This window comes from Capsicum annuum, chromosome 1, assembly GCF_002878395.1.
Source record: "Capsicum annuum cultivar UCD-10X-F1 chromosome 1, UCD10Xv1.1, whole genome shotgun sequence".
NCBI classification, from domain to species: Eukaryota; Viridiplantae; Streptophyta; class Magnoliopsida; order Solanales; family Solanaceae; genus Capsicum; species Capsicum annuum.
The window spans coordinates 250,471,974-250,489,266 of record NC_061111.1 but is presented as its reverse complement, the minus strand read 5'-3'; the positions used below and the strand labels follow the sequence as shown (position 1 = coordinate 250,489,266).

At 35.8% G+C, this 17,293-nt stretch overlaps 1 protein-coding gene, 1 long non-coding RNA gene and 3 other non-coding genes across 5 annotated transcripts; all 5 read left to right on the top strand.

Annotated features, from left to right (window-relative positions):
* The first annotated feature begins 257 nt into the window (after positions 1 to 257).
* Positions 258 to 1,146, top strand: LOC107857382 (fruit-specific protein). The gene is made up of 2 exons (XM_016702268.2): positions 258 to 400; positions 579 to 1,146. The coding sequence occupies exons 1-2, from the start codon at positions 343 to 345 to the stop codon at positions 833 to 835; spliced, it is 315 nt and encodes a 104-aa protein (XP_016557754.1). The 5' UTR covers positions 258 to 342; the 3' UTR covers positions 836 to 1,146.
* A 2,341-nt stretch (positions 1,147 to 3,487) lies between these two features.
* LOC107850327 lies at positions 3,488 to 16,293 on the top strand. Its single transcript, XR_007048606.1, has 2 exons — positions 3,488 to 16,022; positions 16,114 to 16,293. It is a non-coding gene; the product is annotated as an uncharacterized LOC107850327 (long non-coding RNA).
* Positions 4,683 to 4,774, top strand: LOC124892654. The gene has a single exon (XR_007050363.1). It is a non-coding gene; the product is annotated as a small nucleolar RNA SNORD24 (small nucleolar RNA).
* On the top strand, positions 7,256 to 7,347 carry LOC124892662. The gene has a single exon (XR_007050365.1). It is a non-coding gene; the product is annotated as a small nucleolar RNA SNORD24 (small nucleolar RNA).
* On the top strand, positions 9,480 to 9,571 carry LOC124892667. Its single transcript, XR_007050371.1, has one exon. It is a non-coding gene; the product is annotated as a small nucleolar RNA SNORD24 (small nucleolar RNA).
* Positions 16,294 to 17,293: the final 1,000 nt, after the last annotated feature.

Genomic DNA, 17,293 nt, shown 5'->3' with positions numbered 1-17,293 from the left:
GAAAATCAGGGCAAAAACCCTAACATGATTTGTATTTTTGAAAAGACTAGAAAGTTTTGAAAATATTAATCAAATTCACAATTAACTTAATCAAATTTCTAATTATGTTTGATTCTTTAAGTTGATCAATATCACCAATCCATCGTTCAAGACTTAGAGGACAGTTTTCCTTCAATTTTCGCTAGTATGTGAGGCCGAGATTTATTTAACAATTAAAAGTGGGAAAGGCCATTAATAAATGAATATTTAATTGACACCTTGGGGCTTATAAATACGATCCTTTCCATGAATGAAATGACCACACAATAATATTCTTATGTTGTAGTTGTTCAGTTTGCAAATATGGCTGCAGTGAAAAAGTTTGCAATCTTCTTCGTTGTTCTCTTGGCCATAACTATTGGTTCACAACTTTAAACTTTTCTTTTTTTTTTAATTTTTTTTTTTGTGAACTCAATGTTAATTCTACGTGCACCTACGAATATTATTAGTATTATTTTATTTTAAAAAAAACCATAATTTTTGGATTCTTACATTGGCCATTGTGACTTACTCAAAATTTAATTATATTGTATGTGCAGTTGATATGTGTGGAACATCAAAAGTAGTGCAAGTTACGGGAAGCAGTTGTGGCGATGATTGTGGGAGTAACAGTGATTGTGGTGGTTGGACTCCTTGCCAGTGGTGTAATGAGAAGACAAATCCTTACACTGGTGAAACATTCAAGTCATGTGACATGTCCTTTAATTTGGAGCCATTTGCCACAATCTCGTCTCGTCAAGATATACGAGGCAGATTCTTTCATGACTCGTTTCGGCCGAGAGAAAGAGAGCAATGAATAATATCAAGGAGCTTCTGAGTATCCCAGATTATAAAATATCTTACTACTCCAATTATGTGTGTGTTTGTATTTCTTTTCCCTTTCCTAGCAAGCTGTCTTGACGTACGTTAAGATATTTGTGCTAGTGTTATGGTTGTACGTTGTTATTCTCATCAACAATAAGGAGCCGTTTGGTAGGGTGTATAGAATAGTAGTGAAGAAATCAGAATATTGTGTATTGGTAATATTTGTATTAGCTATATTTGCATTAGTTATGCTGTATTTGATTTGGTTTATTAAAAATAATATACATTGCATAATTTCTAAAAGAAATATTTCTTTACCAAAAAATATTCTTTACAAATATGACAAAAAAAAGGGCAGTCCGGTGCAATAAAGCTACCGCTCTTTGGAGAAGGGCCCCATCACAAGGGTATATCGTACGCAGTCTTACCTTGCATTTCTGCTAGAGACTATTTCCAAGGCTTGAACCTCCTCTTGGTCACATCGTAGCAACTTTACTAGTTACTCCCAAGCTCCCCTTCAAATATGTATTCTTTACAAATATGACGGAAAGGATGTAGAAATAGTTTTAAGGAGGCAATTGTATGTTTTAACTATGCTAATGTAAGCATTAGAATCCACTACATTACTAATAGAGTAGATTTTCATTTATTAGTTACGAGTAGATTTTCATTTATTAGTTACACACCTTAATACCAAATTAACGGTACAACTAATTCTTATATTATTAATTATATATAAGTTGAAAACATATACTAAACAAAGTACTAATAATTAGGATATGTGTATTATCAATTTGATTTATCGATTGTTTTAAGTTAATTTGTATTCTGTTTTTGTTTTAGCTCCCATTTGATTATACATTTTAACATTGAAGCCTGACATACTAGATGTATTTATATCATTATTTGCGCCTAATTTTACTCCGTGTAATAATTGAAAATTAATTACTTTTTTATATAACTAACCACTTAATGTATCACAATGTATTAAGACTAAAAATATATATCACAAATATAAAAATTCGAGATATTATATAATTAAATAAAATTATGGGAAAAAGTGTTAAAACCGATTAAAAATTCGGTATTTATGTAAGTTGGGCCAAATTTTTTTGTTATAGAGGACATGTGAAGCCCAGAATATTTTAGTGTCATCGGCCCATATAAATGCCTTGGTACCTTTCCATTACTCCTTCAGTGAGCTAGGGTTTTCGCATTAGCACTTTAATTTTTGTTGTTGTAATTTGAAAATTTGAGATTCTCTAGTTGTTGTTATTATTAGAACTTTGAGTTATGTTTGATATTTTGATATATTTACTATTGTTTTTGGTTAATTTGTTATTCTGTTTCTGTTTTAGCTCCCAAAAAAAAATGAATTTTGTAAGTTGTGAGTTTTGGTGCATGAAATTTAGTTTAGACATATTCAATCTTTTGGTGAGTGAAAGTGAAATTTTCTCGTAAATATTTAAGGCGGACTTCAAAATCAGGTCCAAAATGTGTTCCAAAGGGATATTGAAAGATAGATTTTCAAAATCTGTTCCAAAATATGTTGCCAAATGGATATTGAAAGATATATTTTCAAAATCTGGTCCAAAATGTGTTGTCAATGTGTTAGATTTTCAGAATCTTATCCAAAATATAGCCTAGAGTTTTACGTTTTCGTATGCTGTTTAGTCATGATGATTCATTTTGAAGTTGGGGCAGGTTTTATTTGATATCTGTACAGCCCGAAGTGTGAAAAAATCATCAAAAATTAAGCCCTTTTTGTCGATTCTAAGCAGTTTGAGTCTTTCTTTGTTCTTCATCGAAGAAGAAAGAATCATATATCCGAAGAGGGCAATCTCATATCCTATTGCCTTGTAGAGAAGAGTCTCTGCTATTACTATTTGGGATTTGCCATGAGAAGTACAAAACTATTTTGTTCGCGCGAATTAGGGTAGAGAGTTGGTGGGTAGGAGTGCTTTGTTTGTATCTGTGCCTGTTCTTTCTTGTTCGTAGTGTTCTGATGGTGATTGTGATCTCGAACAAATAGTTTATAGTATTACTTTGTCGGCATCTTGTTTCTTTTATTATCTAGCGGTGTGTTATCTCGTTTTGTTGCTTATTTTTTTGTTTTTTTTGGTTTGTTATACTGTTATTTGTCTTGAGCCAAAGGTCTATTTGAAACAGCCTCTCTATTTGAAACAGCCTCTCTACTTCATCTGAGGTAGTGGTATGGTCTATGGATTGCGTACACTTTACCCTTCTTAAACCTCACTTTGTGGGGAATACACTGGGCATGTATGTTGTTGTTGAAGGTTTTTGTGTGGCCTGTGAGGAGATCTATTAATAAAAACACAATCTTGCATATATTTTATCCTTCCCGTACCCCTTTCGTAGAGGATGTAATTCTTGTTTTTATTTGTATTGGATAGTCATGATGGCTCACTTTGAATTTGGGGCGGGTTTGATTCAATACCTGCATGACCTACAATGTGAAAAATCATCAAAAATCAAGTCCCTTTTGTTGATTTTTAAGCAGTTTGAGTCTTTCGGAAGAAAGAATCATGCTTTATTATCTGAAGAGGGAAATCTCATATCCTATCGCCTTGTAGAGCAGAGTATTTGCTATTACTATTTGGGAATTGCCATGAGGTATGCATTCCTTACTTTTTTTAATCATAATTCATATTCTTGAGTTCTTTCGTTGTACATTGTTTTTTGATAAGTTAGTTTTTTTTTTTTTTTTTTTTGTGACAATGTGATTGTGCTTATGGACGGTCAAGTGCTGTTTAGATGATTTAACAGTAGCACTTAACAAAAATACATAAGCTACATTGATAAGCCACTAGGTTCCTTGCCTTTCCTTGAGTTTCATTCTGGAAGACTATCCCCTAGTGGCTGATATATTTTGCAGAACGAGTAATATTGCGGGGTTGTTTAGTTGCTAGTTAGAGTTAAGCATGTCTTAGAAATGTTATGGATGGATTAGTTATGTCGGGTTTGGTTATTTCTTTGTTGTTCTGTTTGTCGTGATAATTTATGTATGGGGCAAGCTGTTGCGGTACTTGTATGACTCAAGTGGAAAAAATCATCACAGAGCAAGTCCCTTTTGTTGATGCATAGGCTGTTGAGGCTTTTCCCTCTTTTATTGGGAGGAAAGAATCCTGCTTTAGTATCCGAAAGGGAGCGATGTCATATCCTATCGCCTTGGGTAGCAGAGTCTCTGTAATTACCATTTGGGATTGGCCATGAGATATACATTCTTTATATATTTTTCTTAGACAGATGTTGCTATAATTTTAAAGTCTTGCTAAGGTACTTGGGGGCTTTGCACAATACTTGAGTTGGATGTGAGTACAAAATTTGTGAATTCAACTAGGCCAGTAAATACAAGACATCAAGTTGTTGCTTAGTTGCTCATTAGAGCTGTTGGTCCTAGAAATGTTATGCAATGATTAGCTATGTGGGGTTTAATTATTTGACCTTGTGGTTCGGCCTTTTCTTGGACCCCAGTTGTAGTGCACCAACACGCACACACACAATTTTTTTTTTTTAATGTTCTTTTTGTTTGTGATGATTTATGTTTCACATCATAATCGAATTCCCCCTCGAGAATGATGAGATCTATGCATATGTGCAAACGCAGCATCTCCTTATTTAGGGTGATGCAGTGAGCGGCACTTTCCACACGAGATTTCTGACTCCCCCTTCCCTTCACCATTTTCCTCTTATCTATATATCAGTTGATTTTTGAAAAGGAAAAATAATCGAATCCCCCCTCCCTCTATTTAATTTTTATGTATTTTTTTCTTGTTTTTGTTTGTGGATTTGAAATATGATATTTTGACTGAAAATAGGGCCGGTGATGTAAGTAAATATTTGCTACTCTTGATGGGAATATATCAAATTTCCATTTGATGATTCTTTATCCACCAAGATCTCTGAGGCCCATTTCTTTTTTTTTCTTTTCTAAAATAGTGTAAGGTTTTCTCCTTAGTATGATTTGTTGCAGTACTTGTATTTGTATGACTCATGTGGAAAAAAGTTATCACAGAGCAAGCCCCTTTTGTTGATGCATAGGCTGTCAAGGCTTTAACTAGAGTAGACAGTACACCCTAGGATCGTATGTACTAAGGGGTTGTTTAGTCGCAGGTTAGAGTTATGTAGGTCCTAGAAATGTTATAAATGGATTAGTTACGTTGGGTTTAGTTATTTCATCTTTTATCGTTCTTTTTGTTTGCGATGATTTATGTTTGAATTTGTGCAAATTGTTGTTGTACTTGTATAACTCACCCTTTTGATGATGCATTGCCTGTTGAGGCTTTTCTCTCTTCTATGAGAGGAAAGAATCCTGCTTTAGTAACCGAAAGGGAGCAACATCATATCCTAACACCTTCGGTAGCAGAAATATGCATTCTTTATATGTTTTTCTTACATAGAGTTGCTATATAATGTGAAAATTATGGTAATGAAGTTAGGGGCTTTGTAGAATACTTGAATTGGCTGGTTGATACAAGACATCCTAGGATTCTATTGTACCATGGGATAGTTTAGTTGCTACTTAGTGTCATCAATGCAGGTTTTAGAAATGTTATGCAGTTATTTAGAAATGAGCAACTGTACTACTTTTTGTTGATTTTCTTCATACAAGAATTTCTTTGAGATAATTTTTCATATTTAGCTCCAATAGAACACTCTCTTTAAAAATAAAGATAATTGATTTTGCAGTTTCCAGTGCTTCATAGAGTGCCTCCTGAATTCATCATCTTGGTGGACAATGTGTCCAACTCTCGTACGAATGAGTTGTTTGGAAACCCACGGCCAAATGAGTATATTATAGAGAGCAGACAAAGATTTCCATTAATAAGTCTCTTTGGTATCCCGTTAATCCAATTTGGAATTTGACTGATTAATTGTTCTTTTGGAAAGTGAATAAAGTTTTTTCTTTTGTTACAATGTGATTGTGCTTATGGACGGTCAAGTGTTGTTTAGATGATTTAACAACAATACTTAACAAAAATACATAAGCTACATTGAAGGCCACTGAGTTCTTTATTTATGTCTTTTATTGAGATTCTATCAGGAAGACTATCCCCATGTGGCTGATATTTATTGCAGAAAAGTTATTTCTTGTTGAGAGGAGTAATATTTTCCTGGGGTCGTTTAGCTGCTAGTTAGAGTTAGAGATAAGATCCATTACCCCTGAACTATGACCATTACCCCCTAAACTATGACCATTACCCCTGAACTATGACCAAAGTTGCTACGACACACTCCAACTCCATGGGGGCCTATTACCCCTGAAATCAATTTTAGCGGATTTTTGTTGTCCTTTCGTGCGGATGTGGCACCTTGCGTGAAGTTAAACACCCGAGGCGCGTGAAGGACTACCATGTGCCACGTTAGCTGAAAAGATTGATAAAAATACCCTAAAATTTAGTTGAGGGGGTAATAGGATCCCCGTGAAGTTGAAGTTTGTCGTAGCAGGGTACTAGATGCTCTCTTAGAGCTATGCATGACTTAGATTGTTATTCAGGGATTAGTTATGTTGAGTTTAGTTATTTCTTCTTTTATTGTTTTTGTCGTGATGATTTATGTTTTGCATTGGGGCAAGTTGCGGCGGTGTACTTGTATGACTCAAGTGGAAAAAATCATCACAGAGCAAGTCCCTTTTGTTGATGCATAGGCTGTTGAGCTTTTTCCCTCTTTTATTGAGAGGAAAGAATCCTGCTTTAGTACCCGAAAGGGAGCGATTTCATATCCTATCGCCTTGGGTAGCAGAGTCTCTGCAATTACCATTTGGGATTGGCCATGAGATATACATTCTTTATATATTTTTCTTACACAAATGTTGCTATAATTTGAAAGTCTTGCTAAGGTACTTAAGGGCTTTGTACAATACTCGAGTCGGATTTGAATACAAAATATGTGAATTCAACTAGGCCAGTAAATACAAGACATCAAGTTGTTGCTTAGTTGCTCATTAGAGCTGTTGGTCCTAGAAATGTTATGCAATGATTAGCTATGTGTGGTTTAATTATTTCACCTTGTGGTTCGGCCTATTCCTTGACCCCAGTTGTAGTGCACCGACACACACACACACACACATTTTTTTTTTTTAATCTTCTTTTTGTTTGTGATGATTTATGTTTCACATCATAATCGAATTCCCCCTCGAGAATGATGAGATCTATGCATATGTGCAGATGCAGCATCGCCTTATTTAGGGTGATGCAGTGAGCGGCACTTTCCACACGAGATTTCTGACCCCCCCCCTTCTTCCCTTCACCATTTTCCTCTATCTATATATTAGTTGATTTTTGAAGAAAAAAAATAATCGAATCCCCCCTCCCTCTCTTTATTTAATTTTATGTATTTTTTTCTTGTTTTTGTTTGTGGATTTGAAAAATGAGATTTTGAACGAAAATAGGGCCGGTGATGTAAGTAAATATTTTCTACTCTTGATGGGAATCTATCAAATTTGCATCTGATGATTCTTTATCCACCAAGATCTCTGAGGCCATTTTCTTTAATTTTGTTTTCTTTTCTAAAATAGTGTAAGGTTCTCCTTAGTGTGGTTCAGGTTGTTGCAGTTCTTGTATTTGTATGACTCAAGCGGAAAAAAATCATCACAGAGGAAGGCCCTTTTGTTGATGCATAGGCTGTTGAGGCTTTAACTAGAGTAGGCAGTACACCCTAGGATCGTATATACTAAGGGGTCGTTTAGTTGCTGGTTAGAGTTATGTGGGTCCTAGAAATGTTATACATGGATTAGTTACGTTGGGGTTTAGTTATTTCTTCTTTTATCCTTTTTTTGTTTGAGTTGGTGCAAATTGTTGTTGTACTTGTATGGCTCAAGTGGTAGAAAATCATCATAGAGCAAACCCCTTTTATTGATGCATTGCCTGTTGAGGCTTTTCTCTCTTTTATTAGAGGAAAGAATCCTGCTTTAGTATCTGTAAGGGAGCGACGTCGTATCCTATTGCCTTGGGTAGCAGAGATATACATTCTTTACATATTTTTCTTACATAGAGTTGCTATATAATTTGAAAATTTTGGTAATGAAGTTAGGGGCTTTGTACAATACTTGAGTTGAGTAGTTGATACAAGACATCCTAGGATTCTGTTGTAGTATGGGATAAGTTTAGTTGCTAGTTAAGTGTCATGCATGCAGGTTTTCGAAATGTTATGCAGTTATTTAGAAATGAGCAACTGTACTTCTTTTTGTTGATTTTCTTCATACAAGAACTTCTTTGAGATAATTTTTCAGATTTAGCTCCAATAGAACACACTGTTTAAAAATAAAAATAATTGATTTTGCAGTTTCTATTGCTTCGTAGAGTGCCACCTGAATTCATCATCTTGGTGGACGATGTGTCCAGCTCTCATATGAATGAGTTGTTTGGAAGCCCCCGGCCAAATGAGAATATTATAAAGAGCCGAAAAAGATCTCCATGATTAAGTCTTTTGGAATCGCGTTAATCCAATTTGGACTTTGACTGATGAATTGATTTTTTGGAAAGTGAATAAATTTTATTGTTTTTGTTACAATGTGATTGTGCTTATGGGCGGTCAAGTGTTGTTTAGATGATTTAACAAAAATACTTAAGCAGCACTGAAAGGCCACTGGCTTCTTTATTTATGTCTTTAATTGAGATTCAATCGGGAAGACTATTCCCTTGTGGCTGATATTTATTGCAGAAAAGTTATTTCTTGTTGAGAGGAGTAATATTTACCTGGGGTCTTATAGCTGCTGCCTGCTAGTTAGAGTTATGCATGTCTTACTTATTTCTTGTTTTATTCTTTTTGTCGTGATGATTTATGTTTTGCATTGGGGCAAGTTGTTGTGGTACTTGTATGACTCAAGTGGAAAAATCATCACAGGGCAAGCCCCTTTTGTTGATGCATAGGCGTTTGAGACTTTTCCCTCTTTTACGAGGGGAAAGAATCTTGCTTTAGTATCCTAAAGGGAGCGATGTCATATCCTATCGCCTTGGGTAGCAGAGTCTCTGCAATTACCATTTGGGATTGGCCATGAGATATACAAGTTTCTTACACAAATGTTGCTATAATTTTAAAGTCTTGCTAAGGAGCTTAGGGACTTTGTACAATACTCAAGTTGGACTTGAATGCAAAATTTGTGAATTCAACTAGTAGGCCAATAAATACAAGACATCAAGTTGTTGCTTAGTTGATAGTTAGAGTTGTTGGTCTACAAGTGTTATGCAATGATTAGTTATGTGGGGTTTAATTATTTCACCTTGTGGTTCGGCTTTTTCCTGGACCCTGCACATAGCTGGAGCTGTAGTGCATCGGGTTCCCCCCATCCTACCCTTTGTTTTTTAAAAAATCTTCGTTTTGTTTGTGATGATTTATGTTTCACATCATAATCGAATCCTCCCTGGAGAATGATGAGATCTATGCATATGTGCAAACGCAGCATCACCTTATTTAGGGTGATGCAGTGAGCGGCATTTTCCACATGAGATTTCTGATTCCCTCTTCCCTTCACCATTTTCCTCTATCGATATATCAGTTGATTTTTGAAAAAAATAAAATAATCGAACCCCCCTCCCTCTCTTTATTTAATTTTATGTATTTTTTTTCTTGTTTTTGTTTGTGGATTTGAAAAATGAGATTTTGAACGAAAATAGGGCCGGTGATGTAAGTAAATATTTGCTACTCTTGATGGGAATTTATTAAACTTCCACCTGATGATTCTTTATCCACCAAGATCTCTCAGGCCCTTTTCTTAATTTTGTTTTCTGGCAGGTTGTTGCAGTATATATATAAGAAGTTTCTACATAATTTAAAGATTTTGGTGATGAACTTGGTGGTTTTATACAATACTTGTGTTGAATTTGAAAACAAAATTTGATAATTTAACTAGGATAGACTGTACACTCTTGGATCGTATGTACTAAGGGGTCGTTTAGTTGCTGGTTAGAGTTACGTAGGTCCTAAAAATGTTATACATGGATTAGTTACGTTGGCTTTAGTTATTTCATCTTTTATCGCTCTTTCTTTTTGATGTTTTATGTTTGGGGCAGGTTGTTACTGTACTTTGTATGACTCAAAAAGTGTAAAAAAAGTTATCACAGAAGAAGCTACAATTAGAAGAAGGGCTAAACAAAGAATTTGAAGTACAGGGATATTACTCCATTTGTGTAAAGCTTACAAAGGAAATGTTGAGTTGGTTGGTCCGATGTTGCTCGGACTCTTCAAAAATGTCAGCAGGTGCGTGTTGGATTTTTCGAAAGTAGTGTATATTTGGAGAATCCGACATGGTGCGGTATCAAAAGTGAAGAGTTTGTGCAACTTAGGATTGGACAACGAGCGGCGAAAAACTATCCCATCATGCATTTGATTGATGATATGGATTGGAAAGAAATAAAAGATGTTACAATAGATTCAGCTCATTACACAACATTAAGGTGAATTGTATTTTGTTGTTTCACTTTTGATGTAAAGAAAAGTATTTTGATGAAGTTGAATCAATTGTTGTCTTGTAGTCATGCAGTTTCCTTTAATTTCTTGCTCTTTTTTATGTTGTCATTTTGGTTTCTATATTTGTTACATTCATCCTATATCTGTTAATGATTTGTATCCTAACATTTCTATGTTCTTACAAAACCATAAAAAATATCCATTCTAAAAATACTTGAACTTTGATCGGATTTGCAGTTGAGCATATTGAACTTTTCAGGGTCTTATTACCTACCTAGATTTTTTTAAAGTGAATTTAATTTCCCCGAAATGTTATACCCAGTTTTGGTGGCTGGCGGTGTAATACATGCGCCAGTCTGATGTTTACACATGTATTTTTTGTCAGATGGTGGTGTAATACACGCGTCAATTTCATATTTATACGTGTTCAAGTGGGCGGATATATCTATGCTATTAAAATACGAAAAAAAGTTTAGGGGATGATAGGATTTCTGCAAAGTTCAGTATGCTCAATTGTAAATTCAAGCAAAGTTCAGGTATTTTTGTAATTATTATCTGTTTATTTTTTGTAATTACAACATGAGGAACATACAATTCAAATATCCCTTTAAGTAATTGTGTGAGAGAATTTATTTTATTTTATTCTCTTGCTTTTGATCTTAAGCGCTTGAAAGGATTATAGCTTTTTCGCGACCTGGAGACATCTACTGGACTTTGTAAGGACTCTAGTAGTTGCGGAACATAGGAGTAATAAAGTCATTTAAATCAAACGATCGATATTCAAATTTCATTAAAAAGCTTAGACGATCAGGATGTTGCCACATTAGCCGAGTTGGTTATATAACCAACTTAGGAGAGAGAGAATACCAACGAAAATTTGTTATTTTTCAACCCCCTTCATGTTTCTCTTCTCTATCAGTCCTCTCCTTACTCTCTTTCTAAATCTCTAATTTCTCTTTCTCTTCTACTGCAGATTCAAGGATGATCATGGTAGCCCAACTATCTTTACTATCCTAGTTTACTTCAGTTTTTATTTCTTTTGTATTTGAATTCCATTTCTCTTATTCTTAAATATAAATCGAAAATTGTCCCAAAACAAGCTCAAATTTCCTTTTAGATTGTGAATTGAATTCCAGATCTCACTTGAGGGCATAACAATTAGTATCAGAGACACCGTTTCGTGCGATCTGTGTGGTTGATATGCCTGAGGGTACCCTTTTCAAATTGGTGGATGAACGACTTGCGAGGCATGATGAAGTTTTGAATGAGCTACTAGCTAACTAGCAAGAGGTTCAAAACACTCACACGGGTATTCAAGGAATCTTTGAGCTAATATTGGATCGACTTACAGCTCTAGAGAGAGCTTCGAACAGGGCACCAGCTTAACAACAATTAGGAGATGGATTGCTTCCAATTCCAGCTCATGACCATAGACCAGACAGGTTGCAGGCAGTACCTATTCCTGTTCCTAAGTGGGAGCTACATTGCTTCGAAGGGCACGAGCCTAAGGTATGGATTCGAAAGTGTGAACGCTATTTCAATCTATATAAGACACAGGATAATCATAAGGTAGAGGCTGCGACATTGTATTTGAATGGACTAGCTGAGATTTGGTACCATTCATTGGTGTTGAGTAGAGGTGTGGTTAACTGGATGGAGTTTAAGAAAGAATTAATCAATAGATTTGATGATGAATTGATATGGGATATTGTAGAAGAATTCAACAAACTCACTCAGGTAGGTACTGTGGATGAATTCCTAGGGAAGTTTGAGGAGCTGAAGGCTCAGATGCTAGTGCGAAACCCCAATTTGAATGAATCTCACTTCCTATCTAGTTTTGTGGGAGCATTGAAGGAAGAGATCAAGTTTGAGTGAAAATGTTTAAGCCTACTACTCTAAAGGTTGCAGTGGAGAAGGCTAGGATGCAGGAGAAAGCTATTGACGCTGTCCAAAGGAGGCACAAGGTTCAACACAAATCTGCTCTAGTAGTGAGCAACCCTTCTTATGCTAAAAATTCAATGCCCAATACTAGTAGACCTACTGCTTTTAAGTTGAGTCCTGAGGTCTATGAGTACAGAAAAAGTAATAGGTTATGCTTTAGGTGTGGAGAAAAATATGCACCTAGTCATCAGTGCAAGAAGCAACAACTTAATTGTTTAATTGGAGAAGTGGAGGTGGAAGAAGTAGGTCCAGATATAGTAGAAAATCCTTCCATCCCGACCTGATTATTGAAGGAGATGTAGAACAAGTGGTGCAGGAAGCTGTATGCCTGAAAGTTCTATCAGGAAATTCCTAGGGAGAAAACACTATTTTGGTCGATGGAACTATCAAGAACAAAAGTCTAACTTTATTGGTTGACACTGAAAGTACTCACAGTTTCATTGACCAAAACACCGTAGTTGGAGCTGGCTATCAAGCAACTTTTTGTGCACCAGTAAGAGTAACAGTAGATGATGGAAATTATGTCATATGCACTTCACACTGTAATGGATTTTCATGGAAAATGCAAGGCAGATCTTTTCAGGAGGATCTTCTGATTATTCCTCTAGGAGGTAGTGACATTGTTTTAGTCAATGATTGGATAAAGAAATACAATCCCACCAAGTTTGATCATGAGAAGAATTGTGTTACTATTGATAGGAAGAACAACAAACTAGTCCTAAAAGAAGTCACTGGTGAAGGCAAACTAAACATGATCCATGGTAACACTATGAATAAGAATCTGAAGAAAGGTCAAACCCTCATTGCACACTTGTTTGTGATGAGTGTAGCACATGATGGAGTTCAAGAGCCATTGAATGAGACTATTGAAAGAGTTCTAGACCATTATCCTGATGTGTTTGCAGAGCCTACAACCCTTCCCTCTGTCAGGTCACTTGATCATTCAATACCACTTAAGCCATGTGTGTCTCCAATCAGTTTGAGGCCCTATAGATACAATTATTATCAGAAGAATGAGTTGGAGAAACAGGTTTCTAAGATGCTCAGACATAGAATTATTCAACAAAGCCAATCTCCATTTTCTTCGCTTGCTCTTTTGGTTAAAAAAAAGATGGCTCCTGGAGGTTCTATGTTGATTATAGAGGACTAAATAATATCTCTGTGAAAAATAAGTACCCTATTCCTATTGTGGATTATCTACTTGATGAACTACACGGTTCTGTTATATTTTCTATGGTGTATCTCATAGTTGGCTTCCATCAAATTAGGATGAAGATAGAAGATGTGTACAAGACTGCTTTCAGGAAACACTTAGTCCATTATAAGTTTAAGGTGATGTCCTTTGGTTTTCCTAATGCTCCTGCTACATTCCAAGCCCTGATGAATCAGGTTTTTCAACCTTACTTGAGGAAGTTTGTTTTGATGTTTTTTGATGATATACTTATTTATAGTGTATCCCTCGAGGCACATGTGAAGCATTTGGTTGTTGTTTTTGATCTACTGAAACAACACTCATTGTTTGCTAAGATGTCCAAGTGCTCTTTTGAACAAGACAAGGTGGAGTATTTGGGGCATGTTATTACTAAGGATGGAGTCTCAACTGAACCTGCTAAGATTCAAGCTATAGTGGACTGGCATACACCTAAATCAATTAAAGCACTTAGAGGATTTTTGGGGTTAACTGGTTATTACAGGAAATATGTAGCTGGTTATGGACCTATATGCAGACCTCTTACTGATGTGTTGAAAAAGAAAGCTTTCAGGTGGAATACAGAAGCTGATATTGCATTTCTGAGCTCAAAGTTGCCATGGTTTCTACCCCTGTATTGATTTTACCTGATTACTCCAAGAAATTTATTGTGGAGACTGATGTTAGTCATAGTGGTATTGGTACTATGTTGATGCAGGAAGGAAGACCTGTGACTTACTTTAATAAGGTCTTAGCACCTAAACATAGAGGCAAATCTGTTTATGAGAAAGAATATATGGCATTACTCAATGCAGTGGACAAATAGAGGCATTATTTGCAGTTCAAGCACTTTGTGATCAGGACTGATCACCATAGTTTATAGTACTTGGTAGAACAAAAGGTTACCTCAGTTATACAACAAAAAGGATTGTCTAAATTGTTGGGATTGGATTATGAGATCCAGTATAAAAAGGGTAATGAAAATAGAGTGGTTGACGCCCTCTTGAGACAAACTGATAATGGACAATTGATGATGATTAGTGCTACCCTCCCATCTTGGGCACGAGAAGTCACTTCCAGCTACTCAGGTGACACTCAAGTTGAGGAATTGATCACTCAACTATCAATGGATTTGCAAGGCCCTTTCTTATTGCATCTCACTTCGGGAATACTTAAGAGGAAGGGAAAGGTCTATATTGGAGGTGCTGGTGATCTCAGGCAACATTTGTTCTCCACATTTCATAATTCTCCTATAGGTGGTCACTCAAGCCAATTAGACACCTATAAAAAGACTGTCACAAATCTTTTACAGGCCTGGCATAAAATAGATGTGGTGGATTATGTTAACAGTTGTGATGTATGTCTCAAAAACAAAATGACTAAAGTTCATTGAAGGATTGCCCAAGTCTAAAGGCAAAGAGGTGATTTTTGTAGTTGTGGATAGAATGACTAAGTATGCACACTTTATTGCACTTTCACATCCTTATACTGTTGTTGATGTTGCTGAGATATTCTGGAAAAGGATTCATAGCCTCCATGGAACTCCTGAATCTATAGTCACTGACAGGGATAAGGTTTTCCTCAATAACTTTTGGCAGGCATTGTTTAAACTTTTGGACACACAACTACATTATAGCACTGTGTACCACCCCCAAAGTGATGGGCAAACTGAGAGAGTGAATAAATGTGTGGAGAATTTTCTCACATATATGACATCTAACAGACCTCTCAATTGGGAATAGTGGTTATCTATTGCAGAATGGTGGTACAATACTAACTTTCACAATAGCCTACAGTGCACACCCTTTGAAGCCTTGTATGGTTACTCACCTCCTCACTTGTCTATGGGGCCACTATTGGAAACTAATGTCCCAGCTGCTAAGGATTTAGTACTAAAAAGGCAACAAATGTACAAGCTCTTGAGGGATAACTTGATTAAAGCTCAAGAGAGAATGAAGTATTATGCTGATAAAAGAAGGTCTGAAAGAGAGTTTTAGGTAGGTGATTTGGTGTACTTAAAATTGCAACCTTATAGGCAATCGTCAGTTGCCTTGAGAAAAAATTTGAAGTTGTCTTCCAAATATTATGGTCCCTTTAAGGTTATTTCCAGAGTTGGCATGGTGGCTTATAAACTAGAATTGCCTGCAGCATCTAGAGTGCATCCTGTTTTTCATGTTTCTTTGTTGAAAAAGAAGGTTAGTGATACTGTGGTGGTGCAAACTGCTTTACCTAGAACTAATGAAAATGGCCAGTTTTTAGTGCAACCAGTTGCTATACTTCAAAGGCAGATGGTCACTAATCAAGCATAATAATACAGTTGCGGTTAAGGTGTTGGTCAATGGTCTAACCTCTTTCTTGAAGATGCAACCTGGGAAGACTACCAGTTCCTCAAACGTCAATTTCCCAACTTCGATTCTCATCCTTAAGGACAAGGAAGGTTTTGAGAGGCAGGGTATGGAAGGACCCTAGTAGTTGCGGAGCACGGGAGTAATTAAGTCATTTAAATCGAACGGTCGATATTCAAACTTCATTAAAAAGCTTAGACGATCAGGATGTTGCCACATCAGCCAAGTTGGTTATATAACCAACTTAGGAGAGAGAGAATACCAATGAAAATCTGGTATTTCCCAACCCCCTCACGTTTCTCTTCTCTCTTATTCCTTTCCTTCTCTCTTTCTAAATCTCTAATTTCTCCTTCTCTTCTACTGCAGATTCAAGGATGATCATGGAAGCCCAACTATCTTCACTATCCTAGTTTACTTCAATTTTTATTTTCCTTGTATTTGAATTCCATTTCTCTTATTTTTGAAATATAAACCAAAAATTGTCCCAAAACAAGCTCGAATTTCCTTTTAGATTGTGAATTGAATTCCAGATCTCACTTGAGGTCATAACAGACTTTAGTTCGTATTGAAAACCCTTATGGATTCGTCGATTTCAGATACTTCAATGGAAAATTTTATATCTTCTTGTTGTGGTCTTGAAGGTTGTCATAGTAACAACCCTCGACCATCTGTAAAATCGCACTTGGATGCAAGGTTAAGCAAGGTGATACGTTTCTAAGGCACCAAATCCAGCTAGAAAAACTCACATACGTTTATAAGGCAGAAGTTTAGGGAGAATCAGGCTCGAACTAATGACTTTTACCACGTCAAGACAGCAAATCCAGCTAGAAAAACTCACGTACGTTTATAAGGCAGCAAGTTTAGGAAGAATCAGGCTCAAACTAATGACTTTACCACGTCATGGTGACACTCTACCGCTATGCTATATTCCTTCCCCGCCCCATCGAAAAATACAACCGACTAATCCTAAATTAAAAAGGGCCTATTCCAACTGCAAAACTTAAAAATATGAACATATGTTTCCTATAGTATCATTAATCAGATTTCAAAAGAACTTCCAAAATTTTATGAGGTTTATACATTGAAAGAACAAAAAAAAAAAAGCAAGGATGAACAAGAATTGCACAAGAAAAATATTTTGCCCTGCAAAAGCAGGAAAATTGGATGAAGATCTAACATGGTAATAAAGATTCCGAATGGATAAATTTTATAACTAATAGAAGCTTCAAAATAATAAATGTTGGAATGTGAAAATGTTGTATTCTAAATTACTACTATTAAGAAAATATGCTAGAATAGGAGCAAAATAGTAATCAGCTCTGCAATTTGAAGCTTCCCACTTTAGTATAATATATGATAATGATGGTGTGAGATAAAATGGATGATTATTTTATTCTGCATTTGGTTGGAGGTATTGGTTAGTTCTGGAAATATTTATTTATTTCACCATTTATACCATAGTGAATTAGTGATAGGAAAAGTTATCCCATATACATGATGGGATAACTAATCCTAGGGTAGCTAATTTCAAGATTAATTATCCCTA

What these genes read in the sequence shown, in the direction of transcription:
- LOC107857382 (XM_016702268.2), top strand. Translation starts at nt 343, where the DNA reads ATGGCTGCAGTGAAAAAGTTTGCAATCTTCTTCGTTGTTCTCTTGGCC. An exon ending in TCTCTTGGCCATAACTATTG is followed by an intron (nt 401 to 578) that starts GTTCACAACTTT and finishes TTGTATGTGCAG; the next exon opens with TTGATATGTGTGGAACATCA.